We start from the raw sequence: 13,153 nt of genomic DNA on the forward strand, positions 1-13,153 counted from the left end.
TATATATATATATATATGTATGTATGTATGTATGAAATACTTGACTTTCAGTGAATTCTAGCTATATATATATATATATATTTTTTTTTTTTTAATTTTATTATACATATAAATAAAAGACATACTTGAATTTCAGTGTTCTGCAGGCTATCCAGTAGGTGGCAGTATTGTCCTGTTTAAGAGTGTCGCAACATGGCTGTTTACGGCAGACGAACTGCTTTACGGTAGACTAAACGTGACTGCTGTTGTTGTGTGTTGTTACCGCGCTGGGAGGACGTTAATGAAACTGCCTAACAATAAACCCACATAAGAAACCAAGAACTCTCTCTCCTTGTTGTGCACTCTACTCTCTAAAAGCCGTAGATGTTATGACGTCATTGGGCAGGCAAGCTGCTGGGAAAGCGGACGTGAGAACAGCTGTCCCCACTCAGGTCCGCATTGAGCTGGAGGGGGCGTGGCCTCCAGCTCCGGCTGAATACCGGGAGTTTGTCGGGAGAAAATCTCTGCCGGGAGGTTGTCGGGAGAGGCGCTGAATAACGGGATTCTCCCGCTAAAAACGGGAGGGTTGGCAAGTATGGCATGAGTCAGATTTTTGATTTTTTTTATTAAGGATCCCCATTAGCTGGGGTCCACAAACTCAATACAATTACAAGTAAAAGCATATAATTATAACTACCGTATTTTCGGACTATAAGTCGCTCCGGAGTATAAGTCGCACCGGCCGAAAATGCATAGTAAAGAAGGGAAAAAAGTCAGTACAGGAACAGCTAGCTAGCTTGAGTGGAAGTCTGCTGGAGTAGTCTACAGTCCTACAGTAACAAGCAATTACACCTCTATTACACTTAAATACCATAGATCAAATATATTTACCCCAGTAATATCATCAATACTTACCTGACTGGATGAAGTCCTTGGGCTGAAATACTAGTGTGGCCTCAATAGCCCTGCTGTAGTGTGTAGCATGCTGGGAATTATCTGTGCATGTGATGGAGGAATGCACAGTGCAGGGTTGAAATTCTACTTAATTTGCATGTAATCAGGTTGTTTTAGCTAATAATCATGCTGCAAGATCTAGCATGTTGCATTCAATGTTTATTCCCATTAATTTCCTGTTAATTCCCAAATATTCCCGTTAAAGGCCTACTGAAAGCCACTACTAGCGACCACGCAGTCTGATAGTTTATATATCGATGATGAAATCTTAACATTGCAACACATGCCAATACGGCCGGGTTAACTTATAAAGTGACATTTTAAAATTCCCGCCACACTTCCGGTTGAAAAACTCCTTTGGATATGATTTATGCGCGTGACGTCACAAAATCCACGGAAGTGGTTGGACCCCATCGGACCCGATACAGAAACCTCTTGTTTTCTTCGACAAAATTCCACAGTATTCTGGACATCTGTGTTGGGGAATCTTTTGCAATTTGTTTAATGAACAATGGAGGCTGCAAAGAAGAACGTTGTAGGTGGGATCGATCGGTGTATTAGTGGCTATGTACAATACTTACAGCAACACAACAAGGACCACTTACTACGCCTAGCCGATGCTTGCCGCCAAACCCACGGATGAAGTCCTTTGTCACGCCGTAGATCGCTGGAACGCAGGTGAGCACGGCTGTTGATGGGAAGATGAGGGCTGGCTGGCGTAGGTGGAGCGCTAATGTTTTCATCAGAGCTCTGTGAGGTTTCAGGCACAACACCGGTTGCTAAGTTGCTAAATTAGCCTTAGCGTCATTAGCAACAGCATTGTTAAGCCTTACCAGGCTGAGAATTTTTAACCGTGTAGTTACATGTCCATGGTTTAATAGTATTGTTGATCTTCTGTCTATCCTTCCAGTCAGGGGTTTATTTATTTTGTTTCTATCTTCATTTGAGAACGATGCTATCACATTAGCTCAGTAACTAAGTGTGTCACTGATGTATTGTCATGGAGATAAAAGTCACTTTAAATGTCCATTTCGCGTGCTCGACTCTCATTTTCAAGAGGATATAGTATCCGAGGTGGTTTAAAACACAAATCCGTGATCCACAATAGAAAAATGAGTGTGTGGAATCTAATGAGCCAGCTTGTACCTAAGTTACCGTCAGAGCGAAAAAAGATACGTCCATCACTGCCTCTCAAGTCCTTCACTGTAACGTTCCTCATCTACGAATCTTTCATCCTCGCTCAAATTAATGGGGTAATCGTCGCTTTGTCGCTCCGAATCTCTCTCGCTCCATTGTAAACAAAGGAAAATTGTGAGGAATACTAGCTCCTGTGACGTCACGCTACTTCCGGTACAGGCAAGGCTTTTTTTTTATCAGCGAGCAAAAGTTGCGAACTTTATCGTCAATTTTCTCTACTAAATCCTTTCAGCAAAAATATGGCAATATCGCGAAATGATCAAGTATGACACATAGAATGGATCTGCTATTCCCGTTTAAATAAAAACAATTCATTTCAGTCGGCCTTTAATTCCCATGGAAAGTTTCCAACTTTGAATATTCCCGGAATTTTGCAACCCTAATTGGTACACATTAATTTACAGTACCTCAAATTAAAACTGCACTTGAATGTATTTTAATTCAATATAAGATACAATATTTGAGTTTTAAAAACTCCGAAATCTGGGTCACGGTTTGGCAAAGCATTGATGTACACAAGTATTTAAAGAATTCAAATATTAATGTACCATTTGAAAGTGTTGTTTAGTAAATGTTGACTTGAAATGAAAGTCTTATAGTATTCAGTACACCAATTATACTTTGTTTACTGCAGAATGTTTGTAATGACAAGCAAAATAACTTTGAGAGGAACAGAACTCTTTACCCCCACAAAACGTACCCAAAAAGAAGCAAAACCGTGGCTCTTAAACCGAGGTACGGACCGTAGCGTGGGTTACCTGTACTGGTGCGCTTCTAGTAAATACAAATACAGATCTAAACAAAATGTTAGCATATATTATCTGGATCAAACATGGTGGAAATGTCTTTTACAAGTAGGTAAACAGTAGGGATGCCGTACTCTGAATAAGGACAATGCGCTTTAATGTAGAAAATAGAAATATTGTGATATTAATCGAGATCGGGTGATCTTAAAAAATTAATCATGATCCTTTTTTTTGCCATATCGCCCAGCCCTAACTCAAACCTGTTTGTCTCTTTGTGTGCCTGAGAGACAGTTTGATATTAACTGTCAAAGAAATCAATCAATCCAATCAACATTCTATATGTATTTTCTATTAAATACTCTCATAGTTCAACAATGGCCCTGTGGTGCGGAGGAAATGGTTGTGTGCATGTTAACGTCTGATAGTCCCAGGATGTCCAAACACAGCGGATACACTCGGCTCCTTTGTGCTGTGGTCGCGCTCCTCTCTTCCACTCAGAGACGAAACAGCATTTTAATATCTGCTGGTTTAATACAGAGTGGCATCATGCTCCTTTCATCTTCCACTCAATGGATGTTTACAAGTGTCTGCTGAGGCGATCAGATTACATTTGGTCGCTTTCTGGAAGTCTCTTCTATCCTTTTATCAGGTGCAATATAATGTTACACCTTCCAGGAGCGTTGGACTTATTGTAGCCTCAGAAGCGCATTAAAAAAAAAAAAGTACATGGAGAATATGCATAGACAGATTTGACTGGAAACACCCACATTTAAATGTTGCTGCACCCAAAGTGTGCGTCTTGAATGAAGGCGCTTAGTGACAGACTTCAGTTGAGGGGGAGAATGCATCGCCGACAGTCTCTGTGCAATTGTGCAGCTGTTTTCCCCTAAGCACCCAGGATTATATAGAGCCCACAAAGAAAAAGGTGAAAAGAAGCGGGTAAATATTGCAGTGGTGTGCACAGTGCACTACAGCCGTGGTTCTCGAGCTTTTTTCACCAAGTACCACCTCAGAAAATACTTGGCTCTCCCAAGTACCACCATATTGACATTAAAATAGAGTAACCTAGTAGGCCTAAGTACTGTATTTTTCGGAATATAAGTCGCTCCGGAGTATAAGTCGCATCGGCCGAAAATGCATAATAAAGAAGGGGAAAAACATATATAAGTCGCACTGGAGTATAAGTCGAATTTTTGGGGGAAATGTATTTGATAAAAGCCAACACCAAGAATAGACATTAGAAAGGCAATTTAAAATAAATAAAGAATAGTGAACAACAGGCTGAATAAGTGTACGTTATATGAGGCATAAATAACCAACTGAGAAGGTGCCTGGTATGTTAACGTAACATATTATGGTAAGAGTCATTCAAATAACTATAACATATAGAACATGCTATACGTTTACCAAACAATCTGTCACTCCTAATCGCTAAATCCCATGAAATCTTATAAGTCTAGTCCAGGGGTCGGCAACCCGCGGCTCCGGAGCCGCATGCGGCTCTTTGACCACTCTGATGCGGCTCAGCTACATACTTGCCGACCCCCCCGATTTTCCCAGGAGACTTATGGATCTCAGTGTCTCTCTTAGATAACTCCCAGGGAAAATATAATCCTATTTACACTCTAATTACTAGATAAAGGGCGTGCCCTAATTGCACTGCAGTAATTGTCCTCTATAGCATTTACAAACAGCATGCCAGCCCGGCCACATGTTGTACGTTGCTTTTACTTGCACACATAGGAGACAGCAAAGCATACTTATTCATCAGCCACACAGCTTACACTGACGGTAGCCGTATCAAACAACTTTAACATTGTTACGTTACAAATATGCGCCACACTGTGAACCCACACCAAAAAAGAATGAAAAACACATTTCTGGAGAACATCCCACCATAACACAACATAAACACAACACAACCAATACCCAGAATCCCATGCAGCCCTAACTCTTCCGGTCTACATTATACACCCCCGCTACCACCAAATCCCCCACACATCAACCCCCCCCCCCCCTCTCCGTGCGTTGGTTGAGCGGAAGAGTTAGTGCTGCATGGGATTCTGGGTATTGGTACCGTCAGTGTAAGATGTGTGGCTGCTGAGGTACTACGCCTTGCTGTCACTTACGTGAGCAAGCTGAAGCTGCATTCTACATGTGGTCGAGCAGGTACACTGTTAGGGCAGGCTGTAGAGGGCGCCAAAAGCAGTGTCATCACGCCCCGATATTTGGGAGTCTCCCGGGTTAAAATGAGTGGGTTGGCAAGTATGATGCCATCAAGCGCCATTCATTCAAAACTCGCGGGCCGCACTAACATCAAATTTCCACATTAAAGTGCGTGTGTCGGAGACCCCTGGTTAACATAGCACAAAGCATTTAAGCTTTGTATGCGGTGTTTTTCATTTTAAATTTAAAATTTTTTTTGTGGCTCCCATTATTTTCTTTAATTTGTGAAACTTGCCAAAATGGCTCTTTGAGTGGTAAAGGTTGCCGACCCCTGGTCTAGTCTCTTACATGAATGAGATAAATAATATTATTTGATATTTTACGCTAATGTGTTAATAATTTCACGCATAAGTCGCTCCTGAGTATAAGTCGCACCCCCGGCCAAACTATGAAAAAAGACTGCGACTTATAATCCGAAAAATACAGTATATGCCCCTAAGAAAAGGCATTGAAGCTTAGGGAAGGCTGTGCAGAACGAAACTAAAACTGAACTGGCTACAAAGTAAACAAAAACAGAATGCTGGACGACAGCAAAGACTTACTGCGGAGCAAAGATGGCGTCCACAATGTACATCCGAACATGACATGACAATCGACAATGTCCCCACGAAGAAGGATGAAAAGAAAGTAGATGCGGGATATATCGCTCAAAGGAAGACATGAAACTGCTACAGGAAAATACCAAAAAAAAGAGAAAAAGCCACCAAAATAGGAGCGCAAGACAAGAACTAAAACACTACACACAGGAAAACAGCAAAAAAACTCCAAATAAGTCAGGGTGTGATGTGACAGGTGGTGACAGTACACCTACTTTGAGACAAGAGCTATAGTGATGCATGCTTGGTTATGCTTTAAAGTCATATCCAACAATTATGACAACGACTTTTTACTGGCAACTGAGTTTCTTTTTGTAATGATTTCTGCTGGTGGTGTGCCTCTGGATTTTTTCAACGCAAAAAATGTGCCTTGGCTCAAAAAAGGTTGAAAAACACTGCCTTAGACCACCACAAATAGATTGTAGTCCTGGTGAAAACACTGCCTCTCTCAAATGGACTATTTCCAGTAAAGCACCAATGATTGTCAAACACACACACACACTAGGTGTGAATATGTATACTGGGACAACGCGTAGAAACATGCCCATTTCGAGGGTGGTTAGGTCCATCCCTGCCCACTCATCATTTGGAGTGTATTGAGTGCACTGCACTTTGTCAAAGTACATTAAAAACCTCTAAAGGCCTTAGTGGCCACGTGCGTGGACAGCACCTTTTTAGCTCTTATTTACAAAATTGTGTACACTACTGAATTGGGGTTTATGGCTGCTTATGTGGACACTTATACTGCCATCTGGTGGTGTCAGAAGAGTATAACATACAATGGAATTTGGGGAAAAAAGTGTAAAAATAAGAATTAGCATGTCACTAAACATGAAGTACAGGTTTGTTACTTATGGACTAAGCACCGTATTTTTTGGAGTATAAGTCGCTCGGGAGTATAAGTCGCGCCGGCCGAAAATGCATAATAAAGAAGGAAAAAAACATATAAGTCGCACTGGAGTATAAGTCGCATTTTTTGGGGAAATTTATTTGATAAAAGCCAACACCAAGAATAGACATTTGAAAGGCAATTTAAAATAAATAAAGAATAGTGAACAACAGGCTGAATAAGTGTACGTTATATGAGGCATAAATAACCAACTGAGAAGGTGCCTGGTATGTTAACGTAACATATTATGGTAAGAGTCATTCAAATAACTATAACATATAGAACATGCTATACGTTTACCAAACAATCTGTCACTCCTAATCGCTAAATCCCATGAAATCTTATACGTCTAGTCTCTTACGTGAATGAGCTAAATAATATTATCTGATATTTTACGCTAATGTGTTAATAATTTCACACATAAGTCGCTCCTGAGTATAAGTCGCACCCCCGGCCAAACTATGAAAAAAAACTGCGACTTATAGTCCGAAAAATACGGTACATCATATAAAAAGATGATTCTTAGTTTTTATTCTAATTCGGGTCCAATAAGCCCAAATAGCAAAGAGAAATAAAAAAAAGCATGTAATCAAACAGCTTGGACCTTAAGAATTAAAGGCCTACTGAAATGAGATTTTCTTATTTAAACGGGGATAGCAGATCCATTCTATGTGTCATACTTGATCATTTCGCGATATTGCCATATTTTTGCTGAAAGGATTTAGTAGAGAACATTGACGATAAAGGTTGCAACTTTTGGTCGCTGATAAAAAAGCCTTGCCTGTACCGGAAGTAGCGTGATGTCACAGGTTGTGGAGCTCCTCACATCTGCACATTGTTTACAATCACGGCCACAAGCAGCGAGAGCGATTCGGACCGAGAAAGCGACGATTTCCCCATTAGTTTGAGCGAGGATGAAAGATTCGTGGATGAGGAAAGTGAGAGTGAAGGACTAGAGGGCAGTGGAAGCGATTCAGATAGGGAAGATGCTGTGAGAGGCGGGTGGGACCTGATATTCAGCTGGGAATGACTAAAACAGTAAATAAACACAAGACATATATATACTCTATTAGCCACAACACAACCAGGCTTATATTTAATATGCCACAAATTAATCCCGCATAACAAACACCTCCCCCCTCCCGTCCATATAACCCGCCAATACAAATCAAACACCCGCACAACACACTCAATCCCACAGCCCAAAGTACCGTTCATCTCCGCAAAGTTCATACAGCACATATATTTCCCCAAAGTTACGTACGTGACATGCACATAGCGGCACGCACGTACGGGCAAGCGATCAAATGTTTGGAAGCCGCAGCTGCGTACTCACGGTAGCGCGCTGGTAAGAGTCTCTGTTGTCCCATCTCCACAAACATGCGTATCCAACTCAAAGTCCTCCTGGTAAGAGTCTCTGTCAGGGGTCACCAACCTTTTTGAAACCAAGAGCTAATTCTTGGGTACTGATTAATGCGAAGGGCTACCAGTTTGATACACACTTAAATAAATTGCCAGAAATAGCCAATTTGCTCAATTTACCTTTAACTCTATGTTATTGTTAATAATTAATGATATTTACACTTAATTGAACGGTTTAAAAGAGGAGAAAACACGAAAAAAATGAAATTTTGAAACATAGTTTATCTTCAATTTCGACTCTTTAAAATTCAAAATTCAACCGAAAAAAAGGAGAGAAAAACTAGCTAATTCGAATCTTTTCGAAAAAATTTAAAAAAGAATTTATGGAACATAATCAGTAATTTTTCCTGATTAACATAAATTTTAGGATTTTGATGACATGTTTTAAATAGGTTAAAATCCAATATACACTTTGTTAGAATATATAACAAATTGGACCAAGCTATATTTCTAACAAAGACAAATCATTATTTCTTCCAGATTTTCCAGAACAAAACTTTTAAAAGAAATTCAAAAGACTTTGAAATAAGATTTAAATTTGATTCTACAGATTTTCTAGATTTGCCAGAATAATTTTTTTGAATTTTAATCATAACATGTTTGAAGAAATATTTCACAAATATTCTTCTTCGAAAAAACAGAAGCTAAAATGAATTATTAAATTAAAATTTATTGATCATTCTTTACAATAAAAACAATACATTTACTTGAACATTGATTTAAATTTTCAGGAAAGAAGAGGAAGGAATTTAAAAGGTAAAAAGGTATATGTGTTTAAAAATCCTAAAATCATTTTTAAGGTTGTATTTTTTTCTCTAAAATTGTCTTTCTGAAAGTTATAAGAAGCAAATTAAAAAAATTAATGAATTTATTTAAACAAGTGAAGACCAAGTCTTTAAAATATTTTCTTAGATTTTCAAATTCTATTTGAGTTTTGTCTCTCTTAGAATTAAAAATGTCAAGCAAAGCGAGACCAGCTTGCTAGTACATAAATAAAATTTAAAAAATAGAGGCAGCTCACTGGTAAGTGCTGCTATTTGAGCTATTTTTAGAACAGGCCAGCGGGCTACTCATCTGGTCCTTACGGGCTACCTGGTGCCCGCGGGCACCGCGTTGGTGACCCCTGGTCTATGTTGTCCCAGTTCCCCACAGGCCAATGGTAAAGCTTGACTGTCATCGTTCGGGAATGTAAACAATGAAACACCGGCTACGACATAACCGCTACGTGTTTGTGTTGCTGCAGCCGGCCGCTAATACACCGTTTCCCACCTACAGCTTTCTTCTTTACTATTTCCATTGTTCATTAAACAAATTGTAAAAGATTCACCAACACAATGTCCAGAATACTGTGGAATTTAGCGATGAAAACAGACGACTTAATAGCTGGCCACAATGCTGTCCCAAAATGTCCGCTACAATCCGTGACGTCACACGCAAGCGTCATCATACCGAGACGTTTTCAGCAGGATATTTCGCGGAATGTTAAGATTTCATCATTGATATATAAACTATCAGACTGCGTGGTCGGTAGTAGTGGCTTTCAGTAGGCCTTTAAGTACAAGTATGAAAGTGAGAGACAGCTTGTGCATGTTGTAATACTTTTTCAAACGTTTGCTTGTTTTGCAGGCGTGAGCTCGGAGCAAACGAGCACCGTGGCGACCGAGGACGTGGAAGAGCTGGAGTAGTCCTTCCCACATTCACTCGCTCTCCTTGTACATCCACTGACTGTTTGTACTCACGTTTATGCAGAGGTACGAGTCCTTCTTTTCATTTGCTTCGGTTTTGGGGGTTGGAAAAAAGCATTTTATCGAGTAGACGTGACGCTGTTGTTTTTTTGTTTTTGTAACGCAATTCCCCGATTTGACAGGCGACTTTTGAGCACTACTGTAACCATTTGGTCCTGTAAACTAATGTTTCCATCTCGGAACAATTTAGACGGCCTACATGTGTGAAGACGGAGCGAGTAGACGTGTTTGTGCTAATGACTTAGTTGAAGTGACGTGACGTATGATTTGTTTTGGAGTGTGTCGGAGCTGCAGGTGGGTCCAAGCCCGCCGCTCTTACGGTTTACATATTTACCTTGTAATTGTGCAAATATTTCTGTTTTTCAGCATAAACACACTAAATACACACCATGCATCTTTCATTCGCTCGCTCAGAAGGTATCAGTGGTAAGCAGCGCTTAAAACGTGTCAAATTGCAGTTTTAAAATGTGCCAAATGTTAAATGGAGGCCTCACGTGTTTAATTGGAATCCTGTTAGATCGTTACTTTATTCAGTTGGTGAGGAAATGTTTTGCTGAGCTTTACATGCACATCCGTCCTGCTGCACCAGTAAAAATACGACAACTGAAATGGAATACCCCCAACTCACTTTTCACTCGACGCACATTCCTTTTTCAGCATCAGTGTTAAAAGCTGACAGTGATGAGCAAATACAATTACACTTAATGTTTTAATAAACAAAAACAAACCATTTTGCAGAGGGAAATGATGCAGCTATCACAGAAATTAACACAAAAGTCACTTTGTTATTAAAAACTTGTGTGATGTGTCTCTAAATGACAATATTATGATATTGTTCGTTTAGAAGCACAGGTTTGTTTTTATTTATGGTTCATGTATTTCTCACAGTTGTACCAAAGTGGGGACCAAGTGTGGCTAGTTTGTCCGATACTGGGGGGTTTTTGTTTGCATTCAAAAGGAGGGAAGAAGAGGCAGCTTCAATAAGGCAAATGTAATATACCCCACACATATGTTTTATTTCAATAAATGAGCATGTGCATGTACTGCTGTTGTCTTGTATGTGATTATTTATTGGCTCATTAAACTGCTTTTAAAGCAAAAAAAAAGCTGGGGACCACTTCTTTCAAACGCAGAAACCAAATAAAAGTAGTTAATTCTGAACAAATAACGTGAATTTTTGAAAAGCGTACAGTACAGGCCAAAAGTTTGGACACACCTTCTCCTCATTTGATGTGTTTTCTTTATTTTCATGACTATTTACATTGTAGATTGTCACATCAAAACTATGAATGAACACATGTGGAGTTATGTACTTAAGAAAAAAAGGTGAAATAACTAAAAACATGTTTTATATTCTAGTTTCTTCAAAATAGCCACCCTTTCCATTCTCTCCATGAGCTTCAAGAGGGTAGTCACCTGAAATGGTATTCACTTCACACACTGCAAAAAAGTGTTCAAAAACAAGGGAAAATTAAAGCTGCAAGCAGCGTTGGTCGGGCCCGCATATTTGGCAGGTGCTATATGCTGAAGGATGTCAATCTATGAAATGTAGGTCTAAGTGAGACCTACATAGAGGTTTTTGTTTCATGTCTCTAAGACGTTCCTACCGGAAGTTACAAGCAGTTTTGTCTGTGTTTTCCTCTGAGGAGCAGTTTTGTCTCTGTTTTATTCAAAAATTGCGCTAAAGCGCAGTTTTGGGGTTCGTTTTTTTTATTAGATCGCAATTTCCACCAGTCCTGATGTGTGTGAAAAGTTTGGTGAGTTTTGAAGTATTTTAAGGGGGTCAAATTACAGCTCAAAGAGGCAAAAATGAGTGTTTTTAGTCATTTTTTGTCTTGAAGGGGAAATTGCCAACCTCCTGTTCATTTTTGCCTGAAGAAATTAATTACCGGTAATGAAAAGTAGTTCTAAGTGAGACCTACATAGAGGTTTTTGTTTCATGTCTCTACGACATTCGTACTGGGAGTTAGAGGCCGTTTTCTTCTTAGGGGGCGCTAGAGCGCAATTTTGAGTTTTGGGGTTTGGTTTTTTGACTAAAGAGTTTTGTTCGCGTTTTTTTATGTGTGTGTCAAATTTGGTGAGTTTTGAAGCATGTTAAGGGGGGCAAAGTAGTGCGCAAAGCTGCGGAAAAATAATAATAATAATAATAATAAACCTTACAATTACAATAGGTCCTTTCGTCCCAATGCAAAAGGACTCCCGTTGGGATTCCTTTTACATGGGCCGTGAGGGCCCTAAAAATACAAAAATGAGGGGTATTTTAATTGAACTAAGCAAAATTATCTGCCGATAGAACAAGAAAATTTGGCTTGTCAAGACTTTCCAAAACAAGTCAAATTAGCTAACCTCAATGAACCCAAAAATACCTTAAAATAAGTATATTCTCACTAAAACAAGTGCACTTTTCTTGGTAGAAGAAAAATAAGACCTTTTTGCTCAACATGTTGAAAAATATTCTTAAATTAAGTAAATGCTGGTGCCATTATCTTGACATAATGATATGTGCTCGGTATCATGATTTTTTTTTCATGCTTGAAGTAAGGAATTATTACTTTAAAAAAGTAGTTTTATACTTGTGAGTGTTGATGACACATCTTTGCAACAGTTGATATTCTAGTTTCAAGCATGTTTTACTCAATATACACTACTGTTCAAAAGTTTGGGGTCACCCAAACAATTTTGTGGAATAGCCTTCATTTCTAAGAACAAGAATAGACTGTCGAGTTTCAGATGAAAGTTCTCTTTTTCTGGCCATTTTGAGCGTTTAATTGACCCCACAAATGTGATGCTCCAGAAACTCAATCTGCTCAAAGGAAGGTCCGTTTTGTAGCTTCTGTAACCAGCTAAACTGTTTTCAGATGTGTGAACATGATTGCACAAGGGTTTTCTAATAATCAATTAGCCTTCTGAGCCAATGAGCAAACACATTGTACCATTAGAACACTGGAGTGATAGTTGATGGAAATGGGCCTCTATACACCTATGTAGATATTGCACCAAAAACCAGAAATTTGCAGCTAGAATAGTCATTTACCACATTAGCAATGTATAGAGTGTATTTCTTTAAAGTTAAGACTAGTTTAAAGTTATCTTCCTTGAAAAGTACAGTGCTTTTCCTTCAAAAATAAGGACATTTCAATGTGACCCCAAACTTTTGAACGGTAGTGTAGGTCATCAAATCTCAGCAACAAGCTGTAATATCTTACTGAGATCATTTAGGACCAAAACACTTAAAACAAGTAAAACACTCTAACATAAAATCTGCTTAGTGAGAAGAATGATCTTATCAGACAGAAAATAAGCAAATATCACCCTTATTTGAGATATTTCATCTTACTTAGATTTCAGTTTTTGCAGTGCAGGTGTGCTTGAAGCTCATGGAGAGAATGCCAAGAGTGT

The 13,153-nt window shown here is 39.1% G+C and overlaps 1 protein-coding gene across 1 annotated transcript in view; it reads left to right on the forward strand.

Annotated features, from left to right (window-relative positions):
* Positions 1–10,797, forward strand: part of lg01h7orf57 (linkage group 01 C7orf57 homolog) — a 31,588-nt gene extending 20,791 nt beyond the window's left edge. Inside the window, exon 8 of the mRNA XM_062043790.1 lies at positions 9,636–10,797. Coding sequence (XP_061899774.1) covers positions 9,636–9,694 — 59 coding nt within the window. The 3' untranslated portion in view covers positions 9,695–10,797. The remainder of the gene's footprint in view (positions 1–9,635) is intronic.
* Positions 10,798–13,153: the final 2,356 nt, after the last annotated feature.

This window comes from Entelurus aequoreus, linkage group LG01, assembly GCF_033978785.1.
Source record: "Entelurus aequoreus isolate RoL-2023_Sb linkage group LG01, RoL_Eaeq_v1.1, whole genome shotgun sequence".
Lineage (NCBI taxonomy): Eukaryota > Metazoa > Chordata > Actinopteri > Syngnathiformes > Syngnathidae > Entelurus > Entelurus aequoreus.